This window comes from Equus caballus, chromosome 22 (genome assembly GCF_041296265.1).
Source record: "Equus caballus isolate H_3958 breed thoroughbred chromosome 22, TB-T2T, whole genome shotgun sequence".
In the NCBI taxonomy this organism is placed as follows: Eukaryota; Metazoa; Chordata; class Mammalia; order Perissodactyla; family Equidae; genus Equus; species Equus caballus.
The window spans coordinates 5833676-5850991 of record NC_091705.1 but is presented as its reverse complement, the minus strand read 5'-3'; the positions used below and the strand labels follow the sequence as shown (position 1 = coordinate 5850991).

The 17316-nt window shown below is 38.1% G+C and overlaps 1 protein-coding gene across 7 annotated transcripts in view; it reads left to right on the top strand.

Moving 5' to 3' along the window:
* The window catches only part of CFAP61 (cilia and flagella associated protein 61), a 294815-nt gene that overhangs the window by 1452 nt on the left and 276047 nt on the right, over positions 1 to 17316 (top strand). For 6 of the 7 annotated variants that reach the window (XR_011430676.1, XM_001489672.6, XM_023626021.2 and 3 more), the window contains exon 2: positions 12732 to 12882. The exons of the other annotated variant lie outside the window; for it this stretch is intronic. Coding sequence is in view for 5 of the 6 variants with exons in the window: in XM_001489672.6 (XP_001489722.2) it covers positions 12740 to 12882 (143 nt within the window). In the remaining variant the exon portion in view is untranslated. The remainder of the gene's footprint in view (positions 1 to 12731; positions 12883 to 17316) is intronic. 7 annotated transcript variants of the gene reach the window in all.

Here is a 17316-nt window from a genome sequence, read left to right as displayed (position 1 = left end):
TTATCACTTTTCAAATTTTAAATAAATTGAATGAGATTTTATATCACAATGATAAAGAGGAGTCACCTAACAAAATAATCAAATAACTGTTAAAATAAAAAGATATTTCCCTTCAATTTGTAGCTATGCATAATTGATTTAACAAAGTTTAAAGTTAGTCATCTCCAGCCTCCTCTCAAAGACACAGCACCTTAGAAGGCTTTGCTTCTGATTGCCATCCTTCGATCTCACAAGTTTTTATTGTCTGGAAATTCAATTCAGCTTTTGTTTTTTAAGCAAAATTTCTTATCATTATCACTTTTCTTTTTGCCATCAAGGGTTATTTGGATTGCCTCCGTGTTTCCTTTTCTCCTCCCAGCATTTCATCTTGTATTCCACCTCTTTCTGACTTTAATTTTGTTCTTCCTGATATGCACCTAAGTCTTTCAACTGGGTTCTTTGAATAGTAATTTCTCTTAGCAGTTGCATGAAATTGTCTTTATATCACCTTCATTTTTAAATAATTGTTTAGCTAGGTATAGAATGCTAGGTTAATGGTTGTTTTTATCTCTGTATTTTTAAGATATTATGCTGGTGGTTGGCAAACTATAGCCCATAGGCCAAATTCAGCCTATTGTCTATTTTGTATGGCTCATGAGCTAAGAATTTTTTAAAAACATTTTTAAACAGTTGGAAAAATCAAAAGAATATTTTAGGGCACACTAAAATTATATGAAAGTTAAATTTCAGTGTCCATAAGTAAAATGTTGCCAGAATACAGTCCTGATCATTTGTGTTCATATTGTCTCTGGCTGTTATTGTACTGTAATAGAATTGAGTAGATGTGCAAAGAACATATGGCTGATGGGGCCTAAAATATTTATTGTCTGGTCCTTTACAGAAGAAGTTTGCTAACTCCTGTACTCCTGGCTTCTATGGTTGCTGATGAGAAATGCACACTTAATCTAATTATTGTTCTTTCATAGGCAGTCTGTCTTTTATCTGGTTGCTTTCGGGTTTTGTCTTTGGTGTTTTGTAGTTTCCCTATTATGTATTTAAGATTTATTTTTATTTTCCAGCTCAGAACTAAGGATTCATGTCTTTCATGAATTCTAAAAAATCATTAGACATTATTTTCTCTTTTTTTTGCCATTTTTTAAATTTTATTGCAGTAACATTGGATTATAACATTATATAGCTTTCAGGTGTACATCATAAGATATTTTGAATTCTGTGTAGATTATATCATGTTCACCACCCAAAAACTAATTCTAGTCCGTCCCTTCACATGTAAGCCTCATCAGCCCTTTCCCCCTCCCCCTCTTCCCCTATGGTAACCACCAATCCAATCTCCATTGCTATGTGTTCGTTTCTCATTGTTTTTCTCTTCTACTTATGAGTGAGATCATACGGTATTTCACTTTCTCCCTCTGACTTATTTCACTTAGCATAATACCTTCAAGCTCTATCCATGTTGTCACAAATGGCTGGATTTCATCATTTCTTATGGCTGAGTAGTATTCCATTGTGTATATATACCTCATCTTCTTTATCCATCTGTCCCTTGATGGGCACCTTGATGGGTTGCTTCCAAGTCTTGGCTATTGTGAATAATGCTGCAATGAACATAGGGGGTGCATGCATCTTTATGCATTTGTGTTTTCAAGTTTTTTGGAATACCCAGCAGTGGAATAATTGGAGCCTATGGTAGATCTATTATTAATTTTCTGAGGATACTCCGTACTGCTTTCCATAGTGGGTACAAAGTTTGCACTCCCACCAGCAGTGTGCGAGGGTTCGCTTCTCTGCACATCCTCTCCAGCACTTGTTCTTTCCTGTCTTGTTAATTATAGCCATTCTGACCTGAGTGAGGTGATATCTCAGTGTAATTTTGATTTGCATTCCCCTGATAGCTAATGATGTTGAGCATCTTTTCATATGCCTGTTGGCCATCCGTATATCTTCTTTGGAAAAATCTCTATTCAGATCTTTTGCCCATTTTTTATTGGGTTGTTGGTTTTTTTGTTGTTGAGCTGTATGAGTTCTTTGTATATTTTAGATATTAACCTCTTATCTGATATATGGTTTGCAAATATCTTCTCCCAATTGTTAGGTTGTCTTTTCATTTTGTTGATGGTTTCCTTTGCTGTGCAGAAGCTTTTTAATTTGATGTAGTCCCATTTGTTCACGTTTTCTTTTGTTTCCCTTGCCTGGTCAGACATGGGACTTGAAAATATGCTGCTAAGACCGATGTCAAAGAGCTTACTGCTTATGTTTTCTTCTACAAGTTTCATGGTTTCGGGTCTTACATTCAAGTCTTTAATCCATTAATTAATTTGAGTTAATTTTTGTGCATGGTGTAAAGTAATGGTCTACTTTCATTCTTTTGCAGTGGCTGTCCAGTTTTCCCAACACCATTTATTGAAGTAAGACTCTCCTTTCTCCATTGTATATACTTGGCTCCCTTGTCAAATATTAGCTGTCCATAAATGTGTGGGTTTATTTCTGGGCTCTCGATTCTGTTCCCTTGAACTGTGTGTCTGTTTTTGTGCCAGTACCATGCTGTTTTGATTACTCTAGCTTTGTAGTATATTTTGAAATCAGGGAGTTTGATGCCTCCAACTTTGTTCTTTTTTCTCAGGAATCCTTTGGCTATTCAGGTTCTTTTGTTGTTCCATATAAATTTTAGGATTCTTTGTTCTATTTCTGTGAAAAATGTTGTTGGAACTTTGATAAGGATTTCATTGAATCTATAGATTGCTTTAGGAAGTATGGACTTTTTAATGATGTTAATTCTTCCAATCCAAGAGCACAGAATATCTTTCCATTTCTTTGTGTCTTCAATTTCTTTCAACAATGTTTTATAGTTTTCGGTGTACAAATCTTTCACCTCTTTGCTTAAGTTTATTCCTAGGTATTTTATTCTTTTTGTTGCAATTGTAAATGAGATTGTATTCTTAATTTCTCTTTCTGCTACTTTGGTATTAGTGTATAGAAATGCAACCAATTTTTGTATGTTGATTTTGTATCCTGCAACTTGACTGTATTTATTTACTATTTCTAAAAGTTTTTTAGTGGATTCTTTAGAGTCTTCTATATATAAAATCATGTCATCTGCAAAGAGTGACAATTTCACTTCTTCTTTTCCAGTATGGGTCCCTTTTATTTATTTTTCTTGCCTGATTGCTCTGGCTAGGACTGCCAATACAATGTTAAATAAAAGTATTGAAAGTGGGCATCCTTGTCTGGTTCCTGTTGTTAAAGGGATAGCTTTCAGTTTTTCTCTGTTGAGAATGATATTTGCTGTGGGTTTGTCATATGTGGCCTTTATTATGTTGAGGTATTTTCCTTCTATACCCATTTTATTTAGACTTTTTGTCATAAATGGGTGCTGTATCTTGTCAAATGCTTTCTCTGCATGTATTGAGATGATCATGTGATTTTTATTCTTCATTTTGTTAATGTGGTGTATCACATTGATTGACTTGCAGATGTTGAACCATCCCTGCATCCCTGGAATGAAACCCACTTGATCATGATGTATGATCTTTTTAATGTATGGTTGTATTTGATTTGCCAGTATTTTGTTGAGGATTTTTGCATCGATGTTCATCAGTGATATTGGCTCATAATTTTCTTTTTTTGTATTGTCCTTGTCTGGTTTTGGTATCAAGATAATGATGGCTTCGTAGAATGAGTTAGGAAGCCTCCCCTCCTCTTCAATATTTTGGAAGAGTTTGAGAAGGATAGGTGTTAAGTCTTCTTTGAATGTTTGGTAGAATTTTCCAGGAAAGCCATCTGGTCCTGGACTTTTATTTTGGGGGAGGTTTTTGATTGCTGTTTCGATCTCCTTACTGGTGATTAGTCTATTCAACTTCTCTACTTTTTCTTGGTCCGGTTTTGGAAGGTGTAAGTTTATAAGAATTTATCCATTTCTTCTAGATTATCCAATTTGTTGGCGTATAGCTTTCCATACATTCTCTTAGTATCTTTTGTATTTCTCAGGTGTCCGTTGTAGTTTCTCCTCTTTCATTTCTGATTTTATTTATCTGAGCCTTCTCTCTTTTTTTCTTGGTGAGTCTAGCTAAGGGTTTGTCAATTTTGTTTATCTTTTCAAAGAACAAGCTCTTGGTTTCATTATTTTTTCTTTCCTTTTTTTTTAGTCTCTATTTCATTTATTTCTGCTCTGATTTTTATTATTTCCTTCCTTCTGCTCATTTGGGGCTTTGTTTGTTGTTCTTCTTCCAGTACTTTTAGATGCACTGTTAGAATGTTTATTTGGGATTTTTCTTCTTTGTTGAGGTAGGCCTGAATTGCTATAAACGTGCCTCTTAGAACAGCTTTTGCTGTACCCCATAGATTTTGGCATGTCGTATTTTCATTTTCATTTGTCTCCAGGAATTTTTTTATTTCTCTTTTGATTTCTTCATTGACCCAATCGTTGTTCAGTAGCATTTTGTTTAATCTCCACATTTTTGTGGCTTTTCTGGTTTTCTTCCTGTGGTTGATTTCTAGTTTCATACCTTTGTGCTCAGAGAAGATGCATGGTATTATTTCAATCTTCTTAAAATTGAGACTTGTTTTCTGGCCTAATATGTGTTCAATCTTGGAGAATGTTCCATGTGCATTTGAAAAGAATGTGTATTCTGTGGTTTTTGGATGGAATGTTCTATATATATCCACTAAGTCCATCTGGTCCAATGTATCATTTAAGGCCAGTGTTTGCTTATTGATCTTCTGTTTGGATGATCTATCCATTGGTGTAAGGAGTGTTAAAGTTCCCTACTATTATTGTGTTACTGTCTATTTTGCCTTTTATGTCTGTTAATAGTTGCTTTATATATTTAGGTGTTCCTATGTTGGGTGCATAGACATTTACAAGTGTTATATCTTCTTGTTGGATTGTTCCCTTTATCATTATGTAGTGCCCTTCTTTGTCTCTTGTTACAGTTTTTTCTTTAAAGTCTATTTTTTTTTTTAAAGATTTTATTTTTTCCTTTTTCTCCCCAAAGCCCCCCGGTACATAGTTGTATATTCTTTGTTGTGGGTCCTTCTAGTTGTGGCATGTGGGACGCTGCCTCAGCATGGTTTGATGAGCAGTGTCATGTCCGCGCCCAGGATTTGAACCAACGAAACACTGGGCCGCCTGCAGCGGAGCGCGCGAACTTAACCACTCGGCCACGGGGCCAGCCCCGCTTTAAAGTCTATTTTGTCTGATATAAGTATTACTACCCCCACTTTCTTTTCTTTGCCATTTACATGGAATATGTTTTTCCATCCTTTCACTTTCAGTTTGTGAGTGTCTTTAGGTCTGAAGCGTGTCTCTTGTATGCAGTATACATATAAATCTTGTTTGTTTTTTTATCCAATTGGCCACCCTATGGCATTTGATTGGAGCATATAGTCCATTGACATTTAAAGTAGCTATTGATAAATATGTATTTATTGCCATTTTGTTACTGTTTTTTTCTGGGTGTTTTAGTAGTTCTCTGTTCCTTTTTTTCCCCTCTTACTGTCGTCTCTTGTGGTTTGATGGCTTTCTTCAGTAATATGTTTGATTTCTTTTATCTTACTTATTTGCTTTCTTATTATAGGTTTCTGATTTGTGATTACCATGAGGATCCTGTATTCTGTTCTATCTATATAACAGTCTGTATTGAGTTGATAGACTCTTTAGCTTGACCTCTTCCTAAAAGCTCTACTTTTTCACTTCCCTCTTCCCACATTTTATGTTTTTGAAATCATATCTAATCTCTTGTTTTGTGTATGTCTATCCATTACCTTCTAATCATTGAAATAGGTAATTTTGGTACTTTTGTCTTTAAACCTTCATATTATCTTCATAGGTGGGTGATGCTACTTTTACTATATTTTGACCTTTACCTGTGATTTTATTGCCTGGTTTTTAAAAATCTTTTTTTTATCCCTATTTGTGGTCATTGCTTTCCCACTTAAATAAGTCCCTTCAGCATTTCTGGTAGAACTGGTTTCTTGGTGGTAAACTCCTTTAATTTTTGCTTGTCTGGGAAGCTATTTATCTCTCCTTCCATACTGAATGACAACCTTGATGCATAGAGTATTCTTGGCTGTAGGTTTTTTCCTTTTAGCATTTTAAAAATGTCATGCCATTCTGTGCTTGCCTGTAGAGTTTCGGCTGAGAAGTCCACTGATTGCTTTATGGGCTTTTCTTTGTATGTCACTTGTTGCCTTTCTCTTGCTGCTTTTAGGATTCTCTCTTTATCTTTAACTTTGGATATTTTAATTATAACGTGTCTTGGTGTGGGCCTCTTTGGGCTTATCTTATTTAGAGCTCAGGGTGCTTCCTGTACTTGGATGTCTGTTTCCTTCCTTAGGTTAGGAAAATTTTCATCCATTATTTCTTCAAATAAATTTTCTGCCCCTTTGTCTCTCTCTTCTCCTTCTGGGACACCTATAATCCGAATGTTAGTGTGCTTGATATTGTCCCAGAGTTCCCTTGGATTGTTCTCATTCTGTCTAATTCTTTTCTCTTTTTTCTGTTCTGCTTGGGTGATTTCCTCTAGTCTTTCATCTAGCTCACTGATCCATTCTTCTATATCATCTACTCTGCTACTGAGTCCCTCTAGTGAATTTTTCATTTCCAGTATTGTATTATTCATTTCTGATTGGTTCTTTTTTATATTTTCCAGTTCTGTGTTGATGAGCACACTGTGTTCATCCAGTCTTCTCCCAATATCTGTGAGCATCCTTATGAGTTTTTGTTTGAACTTTTTGTTGGGTAGGTCACTTATTTCTGTTTGATTTAGTCCTTTTTCTGGGGTTTTGTCCTGTTCCCTTGTTTTGAATGTATTCCTTTGTTTCCTCATTATGCCTCTTTCTCTGTGCTTATATCTATGTATGAGGTGAGTCAGCTATGTCTCCTGATCTTGGAGAAGTGGCCTTATGTAAGAGATGCCTTTGGAAGCCCAGCAGTGTGCTTCCCTCTTGTCACCAGTCCAGAAGATCCAGGAGTGGCCTCCTTGTGGGCTACTTGTGTCCTTTTGCTGTGGCAGGATTTCTCTTAATGCAGGTACCCGGGGAGTCTAGTCTTTCCTTCCCTGGCCAGCCTTTTGTAAATCTGGTTTGGGGAGCCTCAGCACTGTTGGCTACAAGTTCTAACAGCACACTCCTGTTGCAGTTTTCCTGTTAACTGGGTAGGTACCCAGTATAGCTGGTTGCTGGGCTCAGGGGCTTACAGTTGCTATAGGCCTCAAGCCTACAAGGCTGTTGTCAGTTCTCTTAAGAGTTCAGCTGAGTGGGGCTGCCCCTGGCATGGGTGCACTCAATTGTTTTGGGTTTTGGAAGGTGGGGCTGATCCTTTTAGTGGCTATTTGTGAACGACAGGTCTTCTGCCACTCATAAGCCTCACCCCCCACAGGACCACACATGCCATCAACACAGTCCTAGTCCCTGCATACTTCCCAACCCCCTGGAGCATACCCCGATGCCCCACTGCAGAGGCCTCCACCTCTCCACCAATGCCCCCCCACAGTTTACCTGATCCTCACACATGCCCTCCCCCACAGAGGTGGACATACTCGCCTGCCTGTAGAGAATCAAGGCACCCAGTCAATGCAGGCTGAAAAGTAGCCTGAGGGCTTGCTGTTGGGTGGGGCTGGTCCCTAGGGCGGGCTGAACTGGATTAAATCTGTGCTCTAGTGGGTGTGGCAGACCCCTGGGCTAACAGACCAGGGGAGTTATTTCAGTGGCATCTGACTGGGTGGGTCTGTGTCAGCACGCCTGGACTAGGTCCGAACAATGGCCACCACCAATGTCTCAGTCTCTGGAGAGGTCTCTCCTCTCATTGAGATGCACCCAGAGCCCACCAGGTGAGTCTCTTTTCACCAAAGGACTGTCAGCCTTCTCTCTGGTGATTTTAGCTTGCTGAGACAGGTGAGTTTGGATGTGGAGTTTAAGACCCATGTCTTTTTGGCTTTTGTCTGCCAACTTTTCTGGGGTTATCCCCACTGCAGTTATTAGCCAGCAAAGCCAGATAGTAAGACCCTCATCTCAGTTGTGCTGAGATGCTTATAGTAGTATCGGCCCCTGCTTTGGACCTCACCCCTCCAGGGAGGGCTGCATACCTTAGGGTGGCTCCTGCCTGGCTGGCTGTGAAGCTCCATGGCTGGTGAAGGTGGCTTTTTTCCTCTCCAGAAGTAATTTCTGCCTCTTCCGCCTTAGGACTGTCCCTTGTTGTGGGGATTCTTTTTATCCAGTTTTCAGTTTTCTATCCAGGGTAATTTTTTCAAAAATAATTGTAACCTGGTTGTGTTCGTAGGAAGAGATGAGTTCAGAGTCTGCTTACACTGCCATCTTGATGAGATCTCATTAGCCATTATTTTCAAACAGGATTTTATTTATTCTTTTTGAGATTCCTATAAGACAGATTTTTTTTTCGTTCTGTATTATGTCTTTTAAGTGCATTCTATTTTTCTATTTCTATGTTTTTCTTTCTAGATAATTTCGTCATAACTGTCTTCCAGTTCATAATTCTCTTTAATTTTATCTAATATGTTCTTAACCCATCCAATTAGCTTAAATTTTAATAACCGTATTTTCAATTTTTATAGTTTCTGTTTTTTTATAATTCCCTGTTCTCGTGACTTTTACTTCGCTTTCTATATTTCTAATAATTGTAAACCTTCTTACTTTATAGTCACTTTCAGAGACATTGTCTGAAGGTTTAAGCTTCCATGTATACAGGTGGTGGAGATTGGGATGCCACACCCACTCTGGTCTAGAATTTGGACTCCTTACAAGTATTTTTGTTTTGTTTTCTTTTCTACCTAGAGCTATGGTTAGAGAAAGCTTCCTTGTAACTTCCTTCGGGTAGTGGGTTTAGTTTTCTAATCCCCTCGTTCACAGAGAGGTCCACCCCTCCAAAGTCCAGGCCATATGTTTTGGTTCTCTGTTTTGCTGAGGCGCATGCTACCCCCATGAAGTGTTAAAACTCTGGCCCTCAGGGTCTATATCAGATCCAGTTACTTCCTGAGCCACTGCACACAAAGTCATTGCCAGTTGGTTGGAGGGTGACCCTTGCTCATTCTCTTCCTTCTTTTCTTCTTTCCTTTTTCCCAAACTCAGCTCTCTAATTATACTTTTGTATTTTATTTTCTTCAGGATTTTTACATATTTGTAGCATTAGCTTATGATATCATGTTTCACAAACAGGATGTCTCTTTCCAATTTTACTTTTAAGTTAAAACCAAAACCAGGACTGACAATATTTATGGGCAGTTTTGACAGGAGTCTGGACATTATTAAAGTCCATTTCTACCCAAAGAAAGTAAAGGATATTTGCAAATGTGAAAATTTATTGCCTCTACTAATGCCATGTCTTTATTAGGAAGCACCTAATTTCACATTCCCAGGGTGGTGGGGGACATCATGGAATGTTTAATTGCTTGGATGGTAGTCAGCCAGGTTCTAATTGCCTCCTTTGAAACACTGCTGTCATTTCATTGCTTGTTAATGCTTCCACCAGATTTGGAGTGAGAGGGACCTTCAGGTGAGACCCCTTCCAGTGAGTCTCTCCCTTATGGGCTGTTGTGCCCACCCAGCATGTGTGGTGTGTGTTTGGTCCCCTAAAATGGAAAATACTGTCTGGGATTATACACATGCCACACCCAAAAAAGAGGGCACTTGGATTGGGACCAGGGGTTTCAAAACAGTACCTTGGGTGAAAAAGTTCTGGAGATGAATAGTGGTAAATGGTTGCACAACGATGTGAATGTAATTAATGCAACTGAACTGTTCTCTTAAAAATGGTTAACGTGCTAAACTTTATCTTATGCATATTTTACCACAATAAAAAAGGCAGGATTTCAGCCTTATATGTAAAGTTCTATGTTTTTCACAAAGCGAAGGTATTAGGCATTGAAGGTATAATGAAGAAAACATTATAATGCATTGCTATGTAATTAAAAATAATTAAAAAAATTAAATGTTAAGAAAGATTGACATTAGGATTAGAACATGAAGTCAACTCATATTGCAGCAGGGCTGTGGAAAGCCATCTTAGAAAGGAAATGCTATCAGGTCACCAGAACTTGACTGCAACTTGATGAAAGGTGTGTTTGTTTACCTAGGGAAGCAAGTGTCTATTGAAAAGGGGATTGATTAGCCCTGTGGTCATCAACAATGTAGAGATGCCCAGGCAAACTGAGAATGTACCGTCCAATCATCGCCCATCTCTGGGTTTCTTGGCTTGGCATCTCTACAGTGGATGAGGGTCCCTCAGGCTTTGGGAGCTCTGAGCGACTTCTTGATGGCCACCATTTTGAATCCTGAAAATGTCCATGCTCAATAATAATAATATTAATAATTGTGACTAACATGTACTGAGCACTTAACTATATGTCAGACACTGCTTTCAGTGTGTTGCATATAATAAGTCATTTATAAAACTCTTTGAGGTATGTATATTATCTCTAGATACAGATGAGGAAACCCAGGAACAGAGAGTTTAATTAAATTGCCAAAGGTCACACAGCTAATAAAGGATAGAAGCTGGGTCTCATCCCCAGTGCTCTGATTCCATATCCTGTATCCTTGACCATGGTCCCATGTAGACCACCTTCTGATAGCTGGGCTGTCCATGTAGTTGATCTACAAAAAGAGAGTGCATGGGTGGCTCTGCCATAGCAGGGATGAAGGCTAAACCAGCTGAAAGACATGTTTATTGACATCTGTAAAGTGTGAAAAAATTTTTGAGCCAATGTTTCAAATTTTGGAGATGTATAAATACCAAGGTTTTCTTCCTTTGCAAAATGTGAAGATCTGCAACTCTGAGCCCACACTTCCACAAGACAACATCTGGCTAGAGGTGAGACTAGCGTGAGCTCCTCATTTCTCCCTAGTCACCCTGATACCAAGGCTGCGAGACAGTGGCCACGTAGTGCACATGAGGTGGAGAAATGGTTCCCCACCACCCAGCTCTATCAAAGGTGAGGAAGTCAGGCTTGTACTTAGCCCATGGGACTTTGTTAGCTCCCTGAGCTACAGAAGCATGTGGACTGCTCCACTGTTGACTTTCCCTTTGTACATGAATAAATTGGCATTTTGGACTCTTCCTTTCAGTTTCTGTGAATTTGGGCAAAGTAGGGCCATCCCTCAGAGCTGGATTTGCTTTGAGAGTGCTGATGATACCTGTTTGTAAGCCTACAAAGTTGAGGGTGGCATGAATTGACTAAGGTAAAGCCCACTGGATGAGGATTCTTGGCTACTACCTGCTGCCTTCTCAAGTCCCCCTGCATTGCCTCGCTCCTCGAACCTTTAACATCTGAAGGTTATGGTTAAGAGCAGTTGAACTGCAGTTAATCTGAACACCAGTGGATGGTGAGGACAGGAGGACCACTTACCCACAGAGGCAGCTTGCAGATCACTTAAACAGAGGGGAGTGGCAGGAGGTTGGACTGGAAAGAGATGCCCAAGCTTCTATTTCTGACCAAACGTGTGTTTCTTGAGGTCAGTCACTTCACCTCATGGGCCCCAGTTTCCTCATCTGACAAAGGAGGGGCTTGGTCCAGTGCTGTCAGGCCCCTGTGGTGCTCAAGTTCTTTGGTATTTCAGCAAAATGAAAATAATGCAAGGATATATCTAAACAACAACAACAAAAAGTCAAATGATATATTGTGTTTTGAAAGAAAGCTGTACACACTGTATAATTCCATTTATATCATTTTCAAAAATTGGCAAAGATGGTCAATATGATGGAAGTCAGAGTAGTGGCTACCTTTGGAGCGGTGAAGTGATTGGGGGGTGCTACAAGGGAGCCTTCTGGGGTGCTGGAAATGTTCCGTATTGTGCATAGTACAATGGTAATGGTACTCAGTAAAGTGGTAATGGTAATGATACTAAATACAATGGTAAAAATTAATTTGTCTGTTTTCAACTTTACTGGCTAGTACATAATAAAATGTTTTCCAGAGGAAAAAGGAAGGAAGGAAAAGAGACACAAAGGAAGGAAAGAAGGAAAGGAAAGAGAGAGAGAGGGAGAGACAGACACACACATACAGTGAGATGCTGAGACACTGAGAGAGAGATTGAAATCATTTTGTGGCCTATTATTCCTGTCAGCAGCATTCCCTAAAATGTCTTTCTGGAATGTTAGACTCTCCACTGTCGCCATGATTAGAGATTCTCCTCAGAAAGGGTGTGGGAAAGGCTGGGTTATATAAAGTCTTCTCAAAGGTTTTAATGCATATGGTGCTCCCTCAGGAGGGCCATCGCAAGCAGCATTTCCTATACTTATTTGATCACAGAACGTTTTTTTGGTCTCAAAATGTCTCTCAGGACTGCTGCCCTTCAGGGCTCCAGTTTGGGGAACTCTATTTTAGAACACTGGCAGCAGCTGCTAGTCTTTCCCCTGTAACTCGTGACCATGTGCCAGGGTGGCCGATTAAATGTAAGAGAACCCTGAATCAGTAAATCATTCTTTTCAATGTTTTTCATTCCTATTATTAGAATATTTCAAAGAAGCTTTATTGGAAACAAAGAATACAGTTGCAGAAATTTCTAGACAGGCCAATTCTCAGAAACATTATTCTTCTGGAGAGAAACATGTCAGTTGTCACAGGCTACCCCCAGGGGAAAATGTGTCCCTCCAGCACTCTAATACCACATTCACTCTGACCCTACCAAAATTGAATTAATGCCCAATTGTGTAAGTACTGAACCAGACTGGCTTGTCATCTCAGATTGACAGTGGACTGTTTTCTCTCTTTTGGGGACAGGGTGAAAAATGTCCATACTCACTTCCCCAAGAGGAAAGGTAGAAGTGGTGCATTGCCGAAGAACAGAATCGCAGGATATTTATTGTATCAAAAACCTCATTAGAAAATTTACTGAGAAGCTGTTTGGGAGGCTTAATGTCATCTATCTTCTGTAAGTACATAGCTAAGTAGCTTAAGAATGTTGGTCAGTTTTATCACACACCAGGAAGGGACCCCACTCCTCTGTCCTACGGGGCTTATGGCGAAGGAATGGGCAGCAAGAAAATCTGCCCTACTGAGCAGGAGATCTCTGGTAACAACCAATCTCTAAGTCCCCTAGCAACATGCAAATTGAAAGGATTTCTCATGGGTTTTGGATTCAGGCAAACTTTGGTTCAAATCTCAACTGCCCTACCCACTAGTGGAGTCACTTGGGGCAAGTTAATAATATTAACTACCAGTTTTAAGAATTTTTCTGTCAGGCTCTGTGCTTTGCAAACATCATCTTATTTAATTCTGAAGTAGCCACTATCGCGTCCATTTTACAGATGAGAAAATGGAGATCTGCCCAGGGTCAAGCAGTTAGTAAGTGACAAAGCCTGGATTTGTCCTTAACCGCTGCTGTTTAAATGTTCTTCTAAGTTTCAAAATATGCATAGATTTTTTTCTTAAAAGATCTTTTTTTCTCCCTGTTTTCTTCTGGACACTAGGACATAAATATCCTATAATCGGTTCCTTATGATTTTGATTGAAAAAGATAAGAGATAGCTCAATATTTTGGATTTCATAAAGTTTCACATTAAATATGATTAAAATGTTTAAACTAAAAAGCCAGCCTAAGGCATTAAAATTTGTAGTTTCTGATCACTACACAGATGAACATAATGGAAATTGGCACAATTTTGTTGGAGAGCAGTAGAGCAATATGTATAAAATGCTTTAAAATATGCATATCAGTTAAATGATTTCAGTTTTTGCCATCACGGTGGATTGAACACTTTAATGATGTCCTCTGGATGGAAACATGTTAATGCACACACACACACACACACACACTCAAAAGTCAAGGACTGCTCAGAGAACATTATCAACATGCAATCAGAAACTTCAGAACAACAGAAACCAATGCTGCTTTCTCCCTGAGGAATTTTGCTATCCTCTAGAAACCTTGTGCTTCTGTTTTGACAGCTTTACAAAGATCAGAAGACAAACACTCCCTTCCCCTTGAGAGGGAAGTAGTAGAGGCCTTTGTATCAAACTGGGTTGTGCATTGTAAGGATGAGCGAGACATAAACCCACTGCACAAAAGTGGACCGTGAGGAAACTAGCCTGTTTCTGCCTCAGCATGGAATAAAGCGGGGTAAAGCCTCCCCCAATAACTCATAAGCACCTGTTGATTTGAGGTCCATGTTAATTATCTGTGTGGTCCCCCAAAACTTCAGAACTTCCCAAATAATGAATGCATTTTAGACTGAGAAAAATATGAATTAGTTTACCAATAGACTGAATAAAGGAAAAAAAGTGGATAATTTGATTAAAAGTGGTTGCAGGTTAGTAATGTGTCCAGGAGACTGGCTGAAATAAATACAAACTGTGTCTGAAGGGATGGAGCTTCAATTCAGACTTCAAATAATACACACAGATAAAGTTCCAAGGAACATGAGCTCACAATCAAAAATCACAAATATACAAGGAAACATGCACCGTTAGTGAGAAACAACCACAAAAAATGTACAGCAGAATCAGACTCTCAAAGAATTCAGATATCGTCAGTCAAAGAATATAAAATAGCTATACTTACTATCTCTAACTCGAAAAGATACATTTAAAAAGACCATCAAAATGAATAATGAGATTTCGAAAGTCAAATAGACCATCTAGAAATGAAAATACAGTTAAAATTAAAAGCTCAGTGTATGAATTAAACATCATAATAGACACAGTTGAAGACAGAAGTAATGAACTGGAGGCTCAATGCCAATCAATTATCCAGAATTCAGCACAGCACAAAGAGCCAGAAACAAAAAATAAGACTGGGATATTTAACACTTAGGTCTAGTCAGAATTCTAGAAGGAGATAATGGGAAGTGGAAGAGTGATTATTTAAAGAGATAATGGCTGAGAACTTTCCAGAATTATTGAAAAGCACCAATTCTTAAATCTGGAAAACTCAGTGAATCCCAAACAGGATAAATACACAATGAAATACACAACTAAGCACATCATCATGAGACACCAAAACACCAAAGCTAGAGAGAAGATCTGAAAAATAACCAGAGAGAAATGACAAATTACCTGCAAACAACTAAAGATCAGACTAATGATGATTTCTCACTAGCAACGATGCTAGCCAGAAGATAGTGGAATATCTTCAATATTGGAAAGAAAATACTGTCAAACTAGAATTATATACCCAGTGAAATAATTTTTCAGTACCTAGGGGAAGATGAATGCATTTTCAGACAAATAAAAACTGAGTGAGTTTGTCAATGGACTTTGAATAAAGGAAATTCCTCAGAATATACTCTAGGCAAGAAGGAAGACTATCTCAGCTGGATAGCCCAGGGTATAAGAAGGAAAGTAAACAAGAATATGCACAAATATGTGGGTAAATCTAGGAAAAAATGTAACTTGTATAAAACAATAATATTAATAATGACTAATCTAATATAAATAGTAAGTTATAAGATATAAATAGTAAGTTAGATAAAAAACATGACAGAAATAACAGGGAAATTAGGAGGTGCACGATTAGAATGAAAGTTCTCTTAAGATATTATTCAGGAGGGGGGTGTGGTAGCTAGTATTCAAAGATCTCCTCCTTCCTCCCATGAACCATACATCCTGCATTTATGTCCTTGTATATTCCCTTCTCACACTGAATCAGGGCTGGCCCTGTGTAGAAACCAGCAGAAGTGATACTCTATGACTTCATGTCTAGATCATAAAAAGTCTTGCACTTCCGCTGGGTCTCTTGGAATGCCTCCTCTCGGAATCCGGATGCCATACTGTTAATCTCTCAAGTCAAATGCCACATGTGGGTGCTTCATTTGACAGCCTTGGCTGAGCTCCCAGCAACCAACCAGCACCAACTGGTAGCTGTGTAAGTAGACCCATTTTAGCCATTGAATATTCAAATTACTCCAGCCACAGCCAGCATTTGACTACCATCACAAGAGAGAACCCAAGCAAAACTGCTCGGTCAAACTAGTCAACTGACAGAACCATAAGCAACAATAGTAAGCTGTTGTTTTAAACCACTAAGCTTTGGGGTGGTTTGCTACACATCAATTGATAACTGGAACAGAGGATAAAGACTTTGCTAGAAAGATACGTCAACATGGCTACAATAAACGTTAAAAGGATAGGTATAGATGACAAACAATAATGTACTACTGAAATTTCACAAGATTGTAACCTATCATTAACTCAATAAAAAAAAAGGGGATAGGTATAGAGATTATAACTTCTATGCAGGGGAAAATGGAACAAGAAATTTGAAACTAACCCTAAAAGAAGGCAAGAAAGGAGGAGGAAGAAAGAAACAGAAAACGTAGGACATATTAAAGTCACATAATAGGAAGATGGAAAAAAAATTTGATTAGATCAGTAATAACAATAAATGTATTTGGACAAAATTGTCTGGTTAAAAGATAAAGATGGGCAGATTGGCTGAAAACAACAAAACAAAAAGCAGTCATATTTTGTATATAAGGGATACACCTAAGATATAAAGTCACAGAAAGATTTAAAGTCAAAGTATTGGGGGGAAAAAGATGCTAGCCAAAATCTCATCCAAAAAAAAAAAAGGCTGGTATTGCTATGTAAATGGCAGGCAAAATATACTTTAGGGTGAAGAACATCACTGCAGATAAAGAGGGTCATTATATAATGACAAAAGGTTTAGTGCTTGAGGGAAGTATGACAGCTTTAAACTTGTTTGCTCCTAAGGACACAGTCATAAAATATATAAAGCAAAAGTAAATAGAATCAAAAGATGAAACAGATATACCACCATCATGATGGGAGATTTTAATATATCTCTCTTACTAAATGGAAGATCAAGCAAACTAAAAATCAGTTAAGATATGAAAGATTTCAACAAGAACACAAAGAACTTGATCTAATGGACGTATGTAGAATATTGTACCCAATATTAAGGAATACATATTCTTGTCAAATATACATGCAAACATGTATAAAAATTGACTTCCCCTTAAGCCATAAAGCACGCTCAACAAATTTCAGTGGTTGGTATCATACATAACACATTCTTTGAGCACAGTGCAATGGAGTTAGAAATCAATAATAAAAAGGTAATTAAGAAACAGCCATATATTTTAAAAATTTGAAATACAACTATAAATAATTGTGGGTCAATAAAAATTGGAATATATTGAGTTAAATGAAAATAAAAATATATTTATACAATAGATATATATGTTTGTAAATCGGGGTACATACTATATATAAAATAAAATTAACTTTGTCTAATGCAACTACAGCAGGTGTGGGTATTTATGTTGGAGGCCTTCTCATATTCTCCACACCTCTGTGTTCTTCCCCCGGTTCTAGTCCCTAGCTTTTAAATCTGGGCTGGGCCTGT